General features: G+C 33.8%; 1 protein-coding gene across 1 annotated transcript; it reads left to right on the forward strand.

The window, feature by feature from the left end:
• The first annotated feature begins 12635 nt into the window (after positions 1-12635).
• Positions 12636-19303, forward strand: LOC122591445. Its single transcript, XM_043763714.1, has 2 exons — positions 12636-13026; positions 18812-19303. The coding sequence occupies exons 1-2, from the start codon at positions 12720-12722 to the stop codon at positions 19135-19137; spliced, it is 633 nt and encodes a 210-aa protein (XP_043619649.1). The 5' UTR covers positions 12636-12719; the 3' UTR covers positions 19138-19303.
• The last annotated feature ends 1203 nt before the right edge of the window (positions 19304-20506 follow it).

Consider the following 20506-nt stretch of genomic DNA (forward strand, 5'->3'; position numbering starts at 1 on the left):
TTTAGCCTTAAAATTTTCAGGAATCTCAATTTTATGCTCTAAAGTCACTTTACTTTGGTCATTAGGTGTGATCACAGGGGTTTCAAAAGAAAGTACCTTTTTGACAGAAGCAAGACGTTTAGCCTTCAAAGCTTGAATTTTCTGTTCAATCTTGAAAAATGAAAATAACATTGTTGTGGTCATATCTTGAATTTCTTGAGAAGAGATGCTATCATCCTGCAGTACTTTTCCAGAATTCTCACTCCCATTGGATGGAGTGGAGCAATCATCAGAATTATGATTAGTCATCATATGGGTAGGGGTGGTCTCACTTACCTTTGGGGAATAATCTTGAGTTTTCAGATGTTCAATGACCTTTTGTTGAGACTCAATTTTTTGTTTTAGGTTTTCAATTTCTTTTTTCAATATGGTAGTTGGAATATAAGCTCTGTGAGAAATTGATTGTGAAGACACTTGTTAAGACTCATTTTCTTTCACTGAAATGTTGTCTATTTCTTCTAACTCATAAATTGATCTGTTATAAGTTTTCTTGTAAGTATCATTAATAGCAACATTATCAATGTTTATTTGAATTGGTTTTGGTCTTTCAACATCATCTGACTCAAAGTCATCCTTAGATGGTCTGATGAATTCTTGAATCATGCCAAGGCGAAGAAATTTTTCATCATACAAAACACCAAGATCTTCTTTTTGAATTTTCTCTAAATGTGCTGGATTCTCACAACCTAAACCAAAAAGAAGTTCTGATTTATCAATCTTTGATTTATTGTAATAAGCAGTGAAATCCAAAAAAGGATTTTGTTCTATTTTGTAGATTTTCTCTTGGTAGAACAAAATGTTTGCTTTCAAATCCTCAACTTGTTTTTGAAGAGTTTCAATTTCAACTCCTTTGAGAAAACAAGAACTGTTTAAGTCAGAAATCTGTCTTTCATGTTTTTCACAATTTGGTCTCATATCTTTCATTTTGTTTGTGAGAAACTCAACATCTGCTTGTCTTGTATTTGCTCTTATCCATTGCTGTAAGGTCTCAATGGTTTGCTTGAGTGAATGGACAGTCTTTTCAAGGTCTTGGCATTTATTGGTTAAATGGGCATTGGGTGAAACAACTTGAGAACTGTTACTTGACAAATGCATTTCTTTCAAAGAGTCATAGTTAACTTTGAGAGCATCATGAGCTATTGAGAGTTGAGAAAAATCTTCGTTAAGTTTATCAAACTCTTGTTTAGCTATTTTCAAATTTGTTTTCAAAGTAAGATTTTGCTTTGTCAAAGTATCAGCAGTTGTTTGAAGAGACAAGTAGTCAGTTTGAGTAAAAAATTGTACCTCTCCTGATGAAATGTCTGAATTGATGTTGATTGTTGTCATTTGAAATGATTGAATTACAACTTGAAAAAACTTGATTTAGAAAATGAAACTAGAAATTTAGATCGTTTTAGATTTTTGAAAAAATTTCTAAGTATTTAAAAAAATGAAACTAGAACGATCTAAATTAGATCGTTTTAGAATCTTGAAAAAATTTTCTAAGTGATGAAAAAGAAAGAAGAATAGAAAAAAATGAAACGTTCTAAAAGAAATCGTTTTGAGGAATTGTAAAGAAAAGTTAGAACGATCTAAATTTAGATCGTTTTAACAATTTTGGGTGAAAAATTTTCTAAGTATGAAAACTTTAAAAATTTGGGCAGAGTAACACAATGATTTGGAAATTTTTGAGCAAAACCAATCTCAAGGAGATCAGTTACCCAAGGAAGTGTGTGATTCCCAATCACAACAACTTCAGAATCACGATCCACACACCACACAATTCACACTGAATCGCAAAAGCTAGAACGATCTAAATTAGATCGTTTTAACGTCAAAATGGCCAAAAACTAGAACGATCTAAAAGAGATCGTTTTAGTTCCTCCAACAGAGATCGCGCACAACCATAGAAACAATTCCATATCTCAAATCAACTTAATTGTGAAAATCAATTTTTGATCAAATTTTCTAAAATTTTGATTTTTAATCAAAACTTTGAATTTCATTCTGAAACTTAACAGGATGTTTTGAAATATGATTTGGAATGTATTTGTGAACAAAAACTGGAAATTTGAATGATAATTGAAGGTAAATTGTTGAAGAACAGAAATGGCGGCAAAAAGTTTTGCTTTGAACACGAAGAAGAATTTGAACAAAAATTCAACGAATCTGTGTTGAATTTGTTCTGGATCGTCAACAGATTGTTGTTCTTCTCTGATACCACATGTAATATACCAGAAATCGTTCGTGTTCGGGTGCGGAAGTAAGGTGTATAACAATGGTGGATGTGTGTGTGTTAGTGTGTGTAATGAGAGAGACGATCTGAGAGTGTGTAAAACTTGGAAATTGTTATTAAGAAAAAAATGTTAATGTTACAAAAGGTTAAGGCTTGAGCGTGTGTAAAACTTGGAAATTGTTATTAAGAAAAAAATGTTAATGTTACAAAAGGTTAAGGCTTGAGGGGTATTTATACTCTAAGTAAAATACATAAGCTCCCCCTCAACCTTATATTATACATACAAATTAACAATGTAAAGAAATACAACTAAGCACTATTTTGAATTTCTAACACTACCCCAGTTAAACATGTCAAAAAGGAACAAGCTGAGACCACTCCCAGAACAAAGTACACCAAAGTGAAACTTCCGAAAGACAATCCTAACGTTTCTTCATCTAACTCTTAATCTAGTTCTTTACCTAAGGTATCTAAGTCTAGCTCAGTTTTGCTAACTAGGGATACATCTAATGGTGCAACTAGATATTGGGATAGATATGGATGGTTTTCTCATGATAAACCAAAGAAACAAGAAGTTTCCTCACCTCCAAAAGACTCTAAAAAGATGAAAGTTTTCAAAACTCCTTTTTCTAATCTTCTTAGTGTCAATTCAATAGGTGGAAAGAGCATAATTAGTGATACTAAATGGGTAGCTAAGTCATTAGTACCTAAGTTCACTAATGTTGAGAAAAAGAAGAAAAGGCAAAGGAGAAGGGATGGTAGTAAGAAGAAGAATGCTTCTATTAAATCAAACAATTCATCTTTTAAGTCATCTTTGTTAGACAATGTTAATGGTGCCAAGGCAAGGCCTTGTGTGGTTGTAAACAATGTTAATTCCTGTTCTCGTGTGATTGGTTTGAATGCTTGTAGACATGTTACTTTTAGTTCATGTGTGAATGTTCGTACTTTTTATTCAAATGTGTTTATTGATGATGTGCTTGTTAATGCTTATGTTGATTCCAAAGCATGTTTGAATGCTATTCCTAAGTTATATACCCTGCCTGTGTTAACTAACCACAAAGGACCCGTCTTCAAGTGCGTACGTAAAGTCGGTTAAATTTCTTTGAGTGCAGGAAATAACCATCTGTGTTTGCATACTCGATTCCGGGTGTTCAAAACACATGACTGGCAATAAAGCATTGCTCAAGAACTTTATCGAACGATTCATGGGAACTGTTCGATTTGGGAACAACAATTTCACTCTTATCTTAGGTTATGGAGACATTGAACGCAATGGAATTGTCATCAAGAAAGTTCATTATGTTGAAGGATTAAGTCATAACTTGTTCAGTGTTGGACAATTCTGTGACAACAATCTTCAAGTTCTTTTTCGACAATCTCTTTGCAAAGTCCAAACTCTAGATGGAGTTGACATTCTTTGTGGCGACCGCGATGATAATCTTTTTACTGTCAATCTCGATGATAACCAACCAACCGATAATATTTGTCTCATTTCAAAGGCTACGTCAAAGAATTCTTGGTTATGGCATAGAAGGCTTTCTCATCTAAATTTTCCAACAATCAATACTTTAGTCAACAAGCATCTTGTTGAAGGCTTGCCGGACTATAAGTATGAATGTGAGCATGTCTGTCCTTCTTGTGCTGTTGGGAAGATTAAGCGAGCTTCTCATAAACCGAAGAAATCTCCAAATTCGTTAGCACCTCTTCATTTGCTTCACATGGATCTTTGTGGGCCGATGAAAGTACAAAGTCGAAATGGGAAGAAATACATCTTGGTTATTGTTGATGATTATTCAAGATATACTTGGGTCAAGTTTCTTGCATCCAAAGATGAAACAACTCAGATTTTGATTGATTTCATCACTTCTACTCAAGTAAATCTTCGACTACCAGTTCTAACGGAACTGAATTCAAGAATGCCGTCTTTGATGAGTTTTGTAAATCCAAGGGCATTACTCACCAATTCTCTACGGTTCGTACCCCACAACAAAACGGTGTCGTTGAAAGGAGAAATCGAACGCTAGTGGAAGTAGCAAGGACAATGCTTGCTTATTCCAAGTTACCATCAAATATGTGGGCTGAAGCTGTTGACTCTGCTTGTCACACTCAGAATCGGTCCATTGTCAATCAGCGTTTCGAGAAGACTCCTTATGAGGTTGTTAACAAATGCAAACCCAACATCAACTATTTTCATATCTTTGGGTGTGTTTGTTATACTTTGAATGATCGGGAGAACCTTGGAAAGTTCGAGAAGAAAGGTGATGAAGGTTACTTTGTTGGTTATTCTAAGACATCAATTGCCTACCAAATCTACAATCGCCAAACAAATACAATTCAAGAAACAATGAATGTTTGGTTTGATGAGATGTCGGGCATGATCTTTGAACAAGAAAGTTTGCTACCAACAAGTAATGATGCAAGTGCTTCAAGTACTTCTACAAGGACTTCTATTTTAGCATCTAGATTCAAGAAGTTTCCAACTCCAACAAGTGATGAATTAGATATTCTTTTAGAAGAATTCTACAATTCCAAACTGATTCATGATGAAGAACCTCAAGTCATCGTTGAACCAATTCAGACAAATGATCCAGTTCCTGACAACAATCATGAATCATCATCAAGTTCTTCTGAGCAAGGTGCTACTTCTTCAAGTAGTAGTTCTTCATCCTCTTCTAGTGATTCTTCTTCACCACCCTCTCCTGATAATTCTTCTCAAGTAAATGTTCAAGAACAATCTACCCAATTTACTCAGACAACAAATCCGATGAACACTCCAAATGTGTATGTGCCACTTGATTTTGATCATCCATCTTATGAGGAAGCAGTTCTACCAAGCTATGATTCCATCTCTCAACAAAACTCAAGTTTTAATGATGATGATGTCGATATTCAACAACAAGATCCTCTTCCTCATGATCACAAATGGTCACGTATGCTCAAAGATCATCCTACTGATCAAATAATTGGAGATCCACAAGCTGCTGTAACTACTCGTACTTCGGTAAAGGAGTGTCTTGTTGCACTTTCTCTCAGCAACATCGAACCCAAAACTGTCTCTGAAGCTCTTCATGATCCAGAATGGGTTAAGGCTATGCAAGAAGAACTCGTACAGTTTGAAAGACTGAAAGTATGAAGATTAGTTCCAAATCCGAGAAAAGATGATCCAATAGGCACTAAGTGGATTTTCAAGAACAAAAAAGGATGAGAATGGAGTGGTAGTAAGGAACAAAGCTCGACTTGTTGCAAAGGGTTATTGCCAACAACCTGGTGTTGACTTCGACGAAACTTTTGCTCTAGTTGCGAGAATGGAGGCCATTCGGATTTTCTTAGCTTATGCTGCATTCCAAAACTTCACTGTGTTTCAAATGGATGTGAAGACAGCTTTCTTGAATGGTGACCTCAAAGAAGAAGTTTACGTTGAACAACCAGAAGGTTTTGTTGATCCTAAGAGGCCAAACCATGTCTACAGGTTAGACAAGGCTCTCTACGGTCTTAAGCAAGCACCCCGTGCATGGTATGATTCCTTAACTACTTTCTTATTAAGAGGTGGTCATACCAAAGGCACAATTGACCCTACCCTATTCATTCGCAAACAAGGTAAGCATGTTCTTCTTGTCCAAATATATGTTGATGACATTATCTTTGGGTCAACCAGTCAAACATTTTGTCAAAACTTTTCATCTCTTATGGTTAATCATTTTGAAATGAGTATGATTGGGGAAATGAACTACTTTTTGGGTCTTCAAATCAAACAATTACCAAATGGTATTTTTATATCACAAGGTAAATACATAAATGACATGTTGAAAAAGTTTGATATGACTTCATGTTCTTCAATTTCTACCCCAATGGCTGCTCGAACAAACATAAATGCTGATAAAAATGGGAAACCATTTGTCCAAAAGAGATATAGAAGTATGATTGGTTCATTGTTGTATCTTACAGCATCTTGCCCAGATATAATGTTTGCAACATGTATGTATGCTAGGTATCAAGCTGTTCCAACTGATTTACATTTTCAAGCTATGAAACGAATATTTCGTTATCTGAAGGGTACACCCAATTTAGGTCTCTGGTATCCAAGGGATACTGGATTCAATCTAACTACTTATTTAGATGCAGATCATGCAGGCTGTAAGCTTGATCACAAGAGCACTTCCGGTACTTTATAATTTTTAGGTGATAAAATTGTGAGTTGGTCTTCCAAGAAACAGAATTGTGTGTCACTATCAACGGCTGAAGCTGAATATGTGGCTGCGGCTAGTTGTTGTGCTCAAGTGTTATGGATGAAGACACAACTAACTGATTATGGTCTAAAATATGATGATATCCCTATCTATTGTGACTCTCAGAGTGCCATTGCTATTGCAGTTAACTCAGTATACCACTCTCGATCAAAGCATATTGATGTTAGATATCATTTTCTCAAAGATCATATTGAGAAAGGTGACATCGAACTCTACTTTGTGGGAACTGAATATTAACTTGCAGATTTGTTCACGAAACCATTGGATGAAAAGAGGTTTAACTTTCTTATCTCCAAGCTTGGTATGCTAAATCTTGAATCTTAAATTATTTTGTTCTTGATACATTCTAGAAAAACAAAATACCAAATTTGAAAAGATAAAAGCAAATACAAAAATAGAAAATCTTGAAAAACAAACAAAAAGATTTTTTTTTCTTTCAATATGGTTTATATATACCATGTATGTAACCCGTACTTCATTGTTTTATTTATTTCACAGTGGCTTATCCATACTTTGTGTATAACCCGTGTTTCATAGTTTTATTTATTTCAAAGAGGCTTACATATAATCTATATGTAACCCGTTCTTAAATGTTATATTTATGATGAAATGTTTATACATTTTAAAATCCTGTTGTTACTTGCTTTCAAATAAAGTTAATTGTTGATATGAGAAGCGAAGGATTGAACGCCTTTGTGTACTCCCTAGTTATCTCATCTTGAACAATTGATTGAGTTAAAAGTTTGCTTAAATGTTTTATTGCATCCAACTTGTTGATGTAAGATGCGAAGGATTGAACGCCTTTGTATACTCCCTAGCAATCTTACTATGAACATTGTTGTTGAAGCAAAACTTTATGTTTCTTAAAATTTTGTTCACTTTAGACTCTCAAATTTTTGTGTATATATCACAACAAAGATTTTACTCTTTTTGATTTCACACAAACCAATTTTTGCTCTACCTTTCTATGAAAAACATTCTTGATCTACTTTTGCATAGATTAAGGGGGAGTTTGTGATTTTAAAACTTCAAATGTGTTTTAAATCTTTTTCATACACACATTTGATGATTTTCAAAATGACTTTTCATCAATTAAAGTTCGGTGATTAGTTTGCACATGAGCAATCCTTTCACTCCATGAACTTTATCATCATCGATGAGTTCTAACCCCGGAGTATTCAAATCTTTCATTAGATTGTAAGGGTATTTTGAGTGATGATGGTTTCGTGCAAATAAGATGAAGGGAGTAAAGTCGAAAAGTGAGACGTTAAGGTGATATGTTGTGAGAAAAGGGTTAAAAGAAATGATACCCTTCCCTAAATTCTCAAATCGCCGGATTAAACACATTTATATCGGATGTCATTTGTTGATATCTTGATAAAGACTTCATGGACCCAGTGAAGCGATGCACATCTTTACCTAACCACTCAAGTGTTTCTTAACAAATACTTGTTTCATTTCTCACGGAGATTTTCACATTTCTATTGACTCTTCATTTGGAAGATGTTGATATTGAATAAGGGCGACATTCTGCTCCAGTCCCCGACTTCATTTGATCATGTTGTGTCTAGAGCTATCTTGATTAATCATTAATTTGATCATTATTCATTTCTTTAAGACACATTCGAGTCATATCTTTGTGATATTATTGCTTATCTATGTGATATAGCCGGAACATTTGTAGTGATATCTTAATTGATATTCCACGATGATCAAATGGAAATCCTACCAGTGCTAACATCTTTTCCAACGTTGAACGTAGGTCTCATAATTACATTTATGTGATTATTGAGTTACCGAGAAGTCTAACAGTGACCTCGGATTTTACCTAAAAATCTTTAAGGATAATAGATTGTGATTATCGAACGCTTCAGCTGTACTAATCATGATTTATATTCTTTGAAGCAATCTAGTGGTTGAAAAGCTGCAGACCGAACTATGTTGCAACATTGCTTTGTGCATGTCTCAATGATACATAGGAAATTCGAAAAATGTTATACATTTCTATCGGTCATTTCATTAATCCTTTTGATTTTTGAACGTGTTAACGGATCATTCTTATCCAGTTTCATTTCTCATCTCACAAACACAAAAACCACCAACACCATACTATAACGTTTGTATCAACAACTTCAACCTTACATTTTAGTTACCCTTAGAATTCTTTGGGTTGGGCTAATGGTTTGGGTTGATGCGTTGATGGTTTATATTTCTCCATGTGAATCTAGTTTTAGATTGTGATATTTCTTTTAGCATTTTATCAATCAATGTTTGCATAATGACATTGGTTTCCAACTTTGTCATTATGAGGGGGAGAAAAAGATTATGATTGATTAGGAAAGAAATAAGAATAATTTGATGGAGAAGAGTTTGTGCTTGGTTTGTGCAATTATGGAGCTAGTATGTGAAAAGGTGTTTGTTTGTGTATAAAAATTCGAAAATCGGATGAAAATTACACAAAATCGAGCTATGGATCGTTCAAGATAATGTGTCAAAGATTTTCAAAACATTTCAGTCAATTGAGCTCAAATGTTCACTAGATTTTAGTTGATTGAGATCTTGACTTGAAAAAGAAGAATTGAGATGAATACAAAGATAAGAATGAAACCGAAGATGAAAGGATATTCTTTCAAGATGGAACAAATGTTCAAAGATGCTCCAACAAGGTTTATTCTCATGAATTGAGGGGGAGCATGATTACTTCATAAGAGCCTTATCCAAACTTCATTCAGATGTTTACTCTCCAAAGTGTTCAAGTCAATGTAACAAAGATCAAAGCTACAAAAAGTTGTAAGATTGGTTAGAAGATTCAAGACAAAGAAGTAATGCTTCAAAAGAGTTTTCATCAACATACTTCATTGAAGATCTTCAAAGTCATACAATAACACTTGTTCAAGAAGCTCCAATGCATATATCAAGGGGGAGAGTACAAGTTCATGATACTTCATTTCAAGAAGTTGAATTTCACTCAAGAATTGAAGATTGAAGAATCAAAGACAAGTTCATACCTTCCGCACCTCAAAAGACAACTCTGATTCATGATTCAACAATCTTCAAAGATTCAAGACACACACACACATTTTATTCTCTGTTCAAAAAAAAAAGGAACATTGAGAATCTCTTCATGATTTAACTTCAAGAAGTCCAAGACCAAGACTGAATCAAGTTCGCCAAAGACTTGTGTCTACATACCAATTGTCTTCACCACCAGACTCATCAAATTCATTCCTAGAAGACAAAGATAACACGTACTTCATTCATTACAATATATATCACTAAGGGGAAGAATGTTAGAAATCCAAAAATAGTGATAAATTGTAATTTAAGTTAGTGGACTTACTTGTTGTTAAGTCATAGTTAAATAATTTCTAAGGATGAGGGACTAGATGTGATAATTAGCATAAATGTATAGTTAGACTATAAATACTCCCTCTCACCTTAGAAATCATAAGTCTTTTCCCCATTTACACATTAATCATTCCATTTCACTCTAATTCCTCTCTCTCTCTCTCTGTAGAAACACACATTAAAACACCAAGAACACACACACACACACCAAATCTGCCATTGAATCTGTGAATTCAGTGCTGAAATCGTGTTATCACATATATTATCACTAAATTCTATTTCTATATATAAAAAACGAAAGGATGAAATCAAATAAACTACATAATTATTTTTTTTTAAAAACTTATCCTAAAAAACAACTGATCTAACATGTGGCATCTTCTTTACGCAACATGTGTCTTTTTTGAATTAGTAAACTTATATTTTATTTTATTTTTTAATAGAAATAAATAATCTAATTGTGTTATAATACTAACATTGTGAATCGATTTGAAGTATATCTAAAAGGAAACTTTTTTTTTTCTTTTATTCTTTTCCATAACTAATCTAATTGTATTACAATAATAAAATTTGAGTCCAACGTGACATATACTACGTAACAGGAAATTAACATTTTGTATTATTCATTTGGTATTTCGATAACCTTTTTATAATATGCAAATAAATTTAAGGGTGGACGGAACGTATAGGCACCCGACCCTCCGGTACCGGTAGGGTAGGGAGCGTTTTGGGGAGGATGTGTCGGTTGTGGTGCCTATGTTATTCGACCGTTATGCAATTAAAAAAAAAAAAGATAAATGGGCCCTACATGCAACGTTAACTTTTCTCTTTCTTCTTCTTTCTTTTTCTCTTCACACTTGCTGTTCTTTTTTTTTTCCACCATTTTTTTCATTCTTTCCTTTCTCTCATAACACCACACATATGGACCTAAGGGAAATCAAGATAGCGATGCAAGCTCACATGCTCAACGATTACAAACACCGATCCGAGGTGAACACCAATATTCAGAGTGTATCCGACGAGAAGGTGACTTACCAAGTCGAAATCAACCGAATTGAATCTCCTAATCGGCCTCAAAACACTGTCGAAGCTCAGTATGTTGTATATTTTCAACAGAAAAATCGACTGGCTGAAACAAATTTTATTTTTCAGCTTACCGCTGCCTCTTTCACTTTCACAGCCACACTTGACCATGCGTTGTTCACGTAAGACAATGTCAGTGGTGGTCAGCATGTAGACTACTATTCTGACCCGGAGGAGGAGTACGTATCTCGTCAACCAGGAGCTGCTATCGGGTCTCCTGAATCGTATCGGTACATTCATCGTAACGACGGTGACAGTACTGTGGACTCAGACTATTACAAGTGTTAGGTTTATGTAATGTTTTTAATAATATTGTATTAGTTTGGTGTTTTAGCTTAATATTGTATTAGTTTTAATTTAATAAATATAAAGTTTTAGTTATTATTTTAAATAAAATAAGTAGAAATTTAATTAAATAGAAAAGGGTGGGGAGGACGAGGAGGGGTGGCAAAGCGCTCCTAGCATTAGGGAGAGGGCGAGGAGGAGAAGAAAAATCGGGGAGGGGAGCGCTGGCAAAGTGCTCCCCACCCTAACAAGAAACTATATTACAATTTTGAAAATTAGAACTGTTTTTAATACATACTACAATTTTCAACCGTCATGTAAGTATTTTTATCTACTACTCCTTTATAATGATTATTCACCCCCCTATTTTAGGAAAGGGTTAGAAAATAGTTAGATGAGAAATTACTAGATTGCCCTTAATAAACAACTCTTAACGAAAGGGTTATTAGATATTACCAAAATTACCCTTAATGAATTAATTTACACTTTAAACCCTTATCTTCTAAAATATCACTATCACCATTGTATCAACTTACACGGTTGGACCACTCGACACCAATTGTCGATGTCATCGATCACCACCCGTCACAGACACCACTAAACCACTGTCGCCGTCACCGCCGGCGCATTGTGCGGATACAATGCTAGTTTATTTACAAGAAAAACAAGTTTAATAAATTATATAGTGAATCTGTACATCGCACGAGTATTAAGACTATTAATAATTATATAATTTTTTTAATAAATAAAAAAACCAAACTTGTTACAATCAGTTTTCATCTACTATAATTATAACATATAAAGCCTTCAAATCCCCCAAAAAGTTGGTGACACTATATAATCTCAATTACTTTAGTTACTTTTGTCCTGTAAAAGTTGGTGACACTATATAATCTCAATTATTTTAGTTACTTTTGTCCTCCACTTCGAATTATAGCTTTTTTTTTTTTAAGATTGGGATCGATATAATAACATAAAAGACGAAATTCAGGTATAAATTTTAACAAGATTTTCTTTAAAATCACTAGATATTTTAATTATAAAATCTTATATCGTTTTTGTGATAAGTTGTAGTTTTGCACTACTTTTTTAAGCCAAGTTTTATAGATTACTTTTAAATGTTTGAGACTACTTTGAGTTCTAAATAATGACAAAAGGTTGACTACAAAACTATAATTAATCGCAAAAAATCACCAAGGCATCACTTTTTGTGATTTTCTTCAATTTTATATATTTCACTTAAACATAATCCGCATCATAGAGTAACCACCAATCAGATAAAAGAACACGGATCGCAATCCTACAGCTCTCATTTCTTAATACACCATACCACTCTAATCCAATGATCAATATACATCTCTCAGAAAGCACAGTTTTTACCCAACCAAAATATATATACCCCACCCCCAAATTCACAATCTCACACACAACGATAAAAATTAATTCCCATCCAATTTTTCAGATTCAATATTCCAAATTCGTTGTAAAAAAATCCAAATAAGATGTCAGGAAGAGGAAAGGGAGGAAAAGGGTTGGGAAAGGGAGGAGCAAAACGACATCGTAAGGTCCTCCGCGACAACATCCAGGGCATCACCAAGCCCGCCATCCGCCGGTTGGCTCGTAGAGGCGGTGTGAAGCGTATCAGCGGTTTGATTTATGAAGAGACACGTGGCGTGTTGAAGATCTTTTTGGAGAACGTCATCCGTGACGCCGTCACTTACACGGAGCACGCTCGCCGGAAGACGGTCACCGCCATGGATGTCGTTTACGCCTTGAAGCGCCAGGGCCGTACCCTCTATGGTTTTGGTGGTTAATCGAAACTCTAGGGTTTACTTGTGCTGCTAGTATTTTCAGATTCAGATCTGTTTTTAGTTTTTATGTGTAATTAGCTGTATGATTTGGTATCGTAACCGAATATCGTTTCCCAGTTTTTCAAGTGAATGAATGTGGTGCTTGAAATAGAAATAGTTGTATGATTCGAATATGTATGTAATTAGTTTTGCTAGTACTTTTTTTGTTGCTATTAGAATTGGGGTTTTGCAGTGTTTTGTGATAATTTGCATATCTAATTAATTTGTATTGTGCTAACAAGGGACACTCAAATATATCCATTGGATTATGAGAATGGTGCAGTCAGTTTTCTAAAACTTGAACTCACAGCCCATATGTGGATTTGTCTCATTTTCAAAGGGTTGAATTTCGACATCTTGTGATGAGCTTATGTTACTGATAAAAAGAATATTTGCTCAGACATTAGAGTGCTTGTGATCAGTCTTTTACTAGGAACTTTCATTGTTTCATTCGAGTTGAACTATTTTCGTTTTTTTGGTCACTGAAGTTCAAATTATGTATAAAAAGTACTGAATGATGCATTTGGATTTTCATGTGTGGGTTATTCGTTTACATAGTCTCTGGCCAAAATCATCTTTTGGTTTCGGGTTGGTGTTAGATATACTTATTCGTTGTTGTCAGTCGATTACCATTCAAACAAAGACTGTCAAGGAGGAAAAATGCATGCTTACATGGTTTTATCTCAAAGTAGGAATGACGGTGGTGGTTTGGTGACCTCTTTTTATTACTCGTATAATATTTGTGTCAACTAGTTATAGTTTTTGGATCCTTGAGCGGTGCTTATTTTCACGGTTAAACACCTTAATCTCATAGCTCAATTGAGTGTTGTAAGTGTCTAACTGTATGCACTTCATTTCGATTTGGGTTCCTTTGGTTTACTAGAAACAAATACACACTAATTACTTTTAACTTTTTAATTTTTACAAACTTGGGAGATGCTAGTGCCTTCTCTTTCCCCTGGTTTTTTTTTTTTTTAAAGGTGAATTTCGCTTAAGAATTTTGTGTCGTGATTCGACAGCGGGAGGTCTAACATACGTTGTCTTAAGCGGGTCCGCGTTAGAGAGCTCCCTCGAAGTAGAAATGCCTATTTCAAATACCCGATGGAGGGAAAACCCCCTACTAATCCGCCAGAAGGCACAACGATCAATAGGGGTAAACCCTGCCCTCTCAGACTTGAACCTAGGTATACCCAAGGCAAGCCTTCATAGAAAGACTTCATATGTACTTCTCAAGTCTTAAACCCAAGACCTTCTGCTTATAAGGCGGTGCTCAACCACTTGAACTAACTAAGAAGTACTTCTTTCCCCTGGTCTTGATGGGAGTAATTATTAATTAAACTCTCCAATTTCCTTCAATGCGACCGTTCTATTTTCTTGACACTTCGACCTTTTAATTTCTCACCTCACCCACAATATACTTTTAAATTTACTCATCATTTTTGAATCATATTCCATCAAAACACATCTCTCTAGCTACCAGATTAGTACAAAGAATACAATTACCTGTAAAATCAAACTTAATTTCTCTGATATATTAATTGTCAAATGGCTAATATGGTGAAAGTTGGTCTACAAGGAATTGAAGGATGGACCTGGGATGAAGGTGGCAAGTCTTCCATTCTGCAAATTTTTATCTCGCATCAACAAGATTGCATCAACTCCATCCAGTTTTTGTATGATGTAGATGGGTAACACGTGCTTTCGAACACCTTTGGAGGCTTCTTTGGTAAACATACTGGTTTGAAATTTAACACGGTAAATCAGTTATAATTAAGGAAGTTATTCAAGAATTTTTTTTAAGCAATATTTGTTTTAATTTGATTATCATTTACTAGAATAGTAACTGCCCATGATTAGTTGTTGATGGTTTCTCAAAAAATTTTAGTGTTAATTGAATTTAAAAGTAGAACTATAAATTTTAGATCTTCAGGTTTGAGTTATCTAATAAACAGATATATTTGAAGGGAAAAACCAATATGCTGTTAGAAGTATGGAAGAAATATATTACCCCCTTACAAACTCCCCTTATGAAAATCACATGTTTGAATATAAAATCTCTCTCATCTGAAAATCATGGTAGAAGCATGCTGCTAGATTCATACTAATTAACCCCATATTTGAATTGTAGTTTTTCTTTGAACAGATTTGAATTGTATTTTTATTTGTTGATATAGTTCTTAAAAAGTTCCAAAAATAAAACCCTACTCGAATGCTTTATAATGTACGAGAGAAAGTACTCGCGCGTTGCGACGGTGAGATGGTGGGGGTGATAGGTCATAGAGTGTTAGGTCATAATAGCCAAATGTCTTAGCCGTACGGGCTTCACACTCGGATTTAAAAATCAGTCGAAAATATATCGAATGACATCTCTAATGAAAAAACATAAAATTTTAAGAATACCCATATAATTTTTATAATTTATCGATATACGGTTTTTGAGATAAAAGATTTTGAATAAATCAAAAGAATAAAATGATTTATGAAGGAGAGATAAAAAAAAAATGAGTGGTTAAGATATGAGGAGAGAGATGAAAATGAAAATTGAAAGTTGTGGGGCATTAGTGTATGGTACACCATACATTATCATGTGTACCTTGTTACAATTGTGATGTTCCTCAATTGTTTTGTCGTTTTTTTTTAATCAATTGTGATGTTTATTAATTGTAAAAATGAACAAGTGACGATTGTTCCACTTCATGAGTTTCTAATCTCTATAAGTGGTGAATACATTAATCGTAATCTGGCTTCGATTGTATTTCACACCAACAAAAAGACGTATGGACCATTTGGAGGAACTCCCAATCGTGTTGGTATTCCTTCTAACTTTGAAGAATTCAAGTATGACTTTCGACCGCCGTGCGATTTTGGTGGATTTCATGGAACTTGCACCAAATTCACTGACTCTGTGAATTCTATTGGTGTTTATGTTAGATCTAAGTTTACAAATGACTAGACTGAGATATAGGATTTTAAAGAAATCGGTGGTAGAAGTGTTGCTTGCTTGCTTTTGTTTAATTACTTTTTTATGTTTCTCGTTTTAATGATCTTTGGGAATTTCTCGGTTATCTTTTAATTAAAGTTTAATGCTGTTTGTGTTGGTCTATTTTTACTATGGTCTATATTGATCTTATACCTCCAAGTTTTTGATCGGAATGGAATTTGATTTCTTATGACTTCATAGTGTATCCATATACATGATGGGCTTAAATAAGAATGGCTATACGTACCGCTATACTACTTTTACTCGGTTGCCAAAACATTTCTTGGAGAGGCGCTTTTCAATTCTTTGACCCCAAATTAACGTCTAGCATAAACGTGTACGTCCTAGGGGTGTAAACGACTCGAACTCGTTCGAACCTTAGTATAACTCGAGCTCAGCTCGTGGTTTATTAAGAAAGCTCGACTCGAGATCTGCTAGTTTGTCAAAAAATACTAAACAAGTTCGAGCATGGCTTGAGCTTGAGCTCGGTAAGTGATTAAGACTCGGCTCGATTAATATATGAAAGCTCTATTAATATAATAATGTGTATTTATAATTACTAAATTAATGTATGAAAGCTCGTTTAGGTTGCGAGTTTAATTGAGTTATGGTTTCAAAGTTTGAGCTTGAAATCGACTGGTAAATGAGTCTAACAGTTAAGCTTAAATTCGACTCAAACTCGTTTAAACTCGGCTCGAAACGAGCTTTTTACGAATTGAGTTTGAATAGTTTGTGAGCAAACTTGCCTCGTTTACACCCCTACTAGTAATGATGCTTCAGAGAGGGTCTTTTTAAAAAGGAGTTATTAGTTAGCGTAGTTTGCATTTGAGACACCATAATGAATAATGACATACAATTTGATAGTATGCAGAGCTCGAATTACGTATGATTGATAAAAGTATAAAACCATATTCGTTGGGTCCACTTCCACTTTTCATGTTATTTTTTGCCAACAAGATTTGATCCCTCTTCACTTGTTTTAAGAGAGTGATATAATGGACTGGAAATCATACTTTAATTCAACATTTTCATTCCATGTGTTAGTCAAACAAGAGAAAATAAACGAATTCCAATCTTAAGCTTTCCATTCACCCTTACCAAATATCCTCTAAATACATTCATTTCATTATGAAAGTTGTGCAGACACCCCATTGTTAAGAAGAAATTACAAAAGAAGGGTTGAAAGTAGACATCTGGTGGATGTGCTTGTGTTATTGATAAAAGGAAATTTGTTGAGACTTTAGAGTGCTTGTGATCAGTAGCAACTTCTATTTATTATCAATCAATGAAGCATAAATATATTGGTTTTTTGGTCACCGAATTGCAAACAATTATTCGGAGAACCAAATGATGAATTTCTATAATAAGTTTATGTTCAAACTTATATAATATTGTTTTTTTCATGTGACTTAAGTTTGGTGAATCCGTGAAATCATGACATTAATTTTTCAACTAATATTTTTTTATATATATAAATATAAATATTAGATATTTTGAAGTCAAGCTTGCACCACTTTTTTAAGTCACGTTGTTTATCACAAAATTTTGTTTTACAAAACCAAAACTAATCGAGAAAAAACCACCAAGACATGACTTTTATCCATTTATGTGATTTTTTTTCGAGAGAAATAACTCATATAGATCTAACCTTTCATTTTTTTTTGTCATTAACTCATATTTTTACTAAAATATGGTGTAACCTTTTATTTTTTTTTACCATTATAAGCACTCACTTTTTATTTTTATTAAAATAAGATGCAACTTTTTACTTTTTTTACCATTATAAGCACCAACTTTTATTTTTATTAAAATGATAATTAATATTTACCCATTATCTATTCTCTTTCACATAAAATCAATACCTATTTTAATTTTAGTTTTAACCATTAGATTCATAAAAATAATATATAAAAATATATATGATGCATAACGTAAGATACATATATGATGTCAAAGTAATACTTATCATAAACCATTTATTCATTAATTAAAGTTAAAAAATTATTATATAAACAACAACAACAACAATGACTTTATATACAAAGATATTTAAAAGGTTTTTGATTCCTTTATTTACAAAGAAAGTTTAGGTTAAAAATAAAAACGGTAAATGGTATAAATGGATTTAATAAGGTTTTGATGTTTCATCTTAAGTTTTGATGATAAAAATAATTGTTTTAAGTGACATGACAAGTTACATGAAAGCTAAGATGAACATTTTATAAGTTACCAAATTACATGTTGGTGTTCAAGTATACTTTAATACCATTTTTTAGTATTTTTTTACAATGTGAGTAATTAATGTAAAAACTAATCCAAAGATTATATCTCATTTTAACAAAATAAAAATTGAGTGACTAAAGTGGTAAAAAGATGAAAAGTTATATCTCATTTTAATAAGTATAAAAGATGGGTGACCAAAGTAACTAAAATAAAAAAAGAAAATGAAAGACTGAGTCTATAAGAGTGATTTTTTTTTTTTCTCCCATTTATCAAACGTAAAGTCTACCTTACATTTTCCACTTAAGTATGATCCGTGTCTTAGAGTAACCACCAATAAGATGAAAGGACACGGATCACAATCCTACCGCTCTCATTTCTTAACCCACCATACATCTCTAATCTAACGGTGAATAGACATCTTTCAGAAAGCACAAATTTTCACCCAACCAATATATATACCCGTCCAAACCCCACCCCCAAATTCACAATTCATTCTCATCTATTTTTTCAGATTCAAAATCCCAAATTTCATTCTGAAAAAATCCGAATAAGAAAATGTCAGGAAGAGGAAAGGGAGGAAAGGGGTTGGGAAAGGGAGGAGCAAAACGACATCGTAAGGTCCTCCGCGACAACATCCAGGGCATCACCAAGCCCGCCATCCGCCGGTTGGCTCGCAGAGGCGGTGTGAAGCGTATCAGCGGTTTGATTTATGAGGAGACGCGTGGCGTGTTGAAGATCTTTTTGGAGAACGTCATCCGTGACGCCGTGACTTACACGGAGCACGCTCGCCGGAAGACGGTCACCGCCATGGATGTCGTATACGCCTTGAAACGCCAGGGCCGTACTCTCTATGGTTTCGGTGGTTAATTCGATTGGATTTTTAGGGTTTGCTTATGCTGCAGTTACTATTAGTTTTTTTAGGTTCAGATCTGGTTTTAGCTTTTGTGTGTAGTTAGTATTATGATGATATGTTGCTGTAACTGAATGTTGATTTTCAGTATTTCAAGTGAATGAATATGTTTCTCTATATCAATTATTGTCTTGTATTAGTTTCATATGAAATACGTGTTGCTTGGAAATTGGAATTGAAATTGAAATCAGTGGTTGCATAATCATCAGTTTATATAGGCTTTGGCAAGACAACTATCTTTTTTTAATGCTGGTTGGAACTTGGAAGGATGTGAGTTTCGTGTTAGATGTACTAATTCTTTTTTATCTCTCGATTTTCATTTAAACAAAGACTGTCAGCGTCATGCGGTGTGTGCTTTGCCTATTGAGCTTGGTGCTAGGTGTACTAGCCCTCTGTGTTTAGTTAGTTTTCGGTGTCGTGCCCTTTGCTTGGATACATGTTTGTATGGTTTAATATCAAAGTAGGGATAATGGTGGTTTGGACCTATTTTCTTGCAATCTACAGTGTTATAATTGTTTGGGTCAAGAGTCTTGAAGACTAGTAACAGTTTTAAGGTGGTAAGTCGCCTGGTAGGGTGATGTTCCAGTTGGTAAAGAGGTTAAGAGGGGGAACACGTCCTCAGGTGTGCCTCCATCTTTTAGGGCGCGTTTGTTTTAGAGAATGTGATGTAATTTAATGGAATTTAAATTTAATTAAATTTAATTATATTGTGTGTTTGGTTGGTAAAATTTGAAGGAAGCTAATTACTATGGAATTCAAAAATTACCTCATTTGAAGAATGTACATTCCTTGAGGTCAAGTGATGGAAATCTTTCATAGGAATATCCAAAAAATCAAAATACCTTGTAACCTAAACAAATAAACAACACTTAATTGTAGCCTCCATCTTTTTTCTTCTCACTTTCATCCCAAATCTGAAATCATTTTCTTCATTCATCTCTTACCTCAGTCATTATCAGGTGATATTCAAAATAAAGAACTTTTATAAATAATATATAAATTATTAATCTATGTTATCATGATCAATTAATATGAAGTTTACACAAACCCATTTCGTAATAATCACTGATCTATAATGACGAATCCATAGTAGTTATCTTGTTTGATATTAATTCTATCTTATGTCTTTTGTTATGTTGTTATTATTTATTTTTTAAGCTGTTATTATTTATTAGGAGATGACCGAGAGGTTTTTGTGAAGTTCATGCTAGAAGAGTGATCTGGTAATCAAAATACTTTTGTGAAGCTTTTGTGTATGATGATACTTGTGGCTGCTGTTATATTTATTCTAAACTTGCAGTGCATTACCATGATATCAGATGTGAT

The sequence above is a fragment of the Erigeron canadensis genome, chromosome 3 (genome assembly GCF_010389155.1).
Source record: "Erigeron canadensis isolate Cc75 chromosome 3, C_canadensis_v1, whole genome shotgun sequence".
In the NCBI taxonomy this organism is placed as follows: Eukaryota; Viridiplantae; Streptophyta; class Magnoliopsida; order Asterales; family Asteraceae; genus Erigeron; species Erigeron canadensis.

What these genes read in the sequence shown, in the direction of transcription:
- LOC122591445 (XM_043763714.1), top strand. Translation starts at nt 12,720, where the DNA reads ATGTCAGGAAGAGGAAAGGGAGGAAAAGGGTTGGGAAAGGGAGGAGCA. An exon ending in TACCCTCTATGGTTTTGGTG is followed by an intron (nt 13,027 to 18,811) that starts GTTAATCGAAAC and finishes CATTCTGAAAAA; the next exon opens with ATCCGAATAAGAAAATGTCA.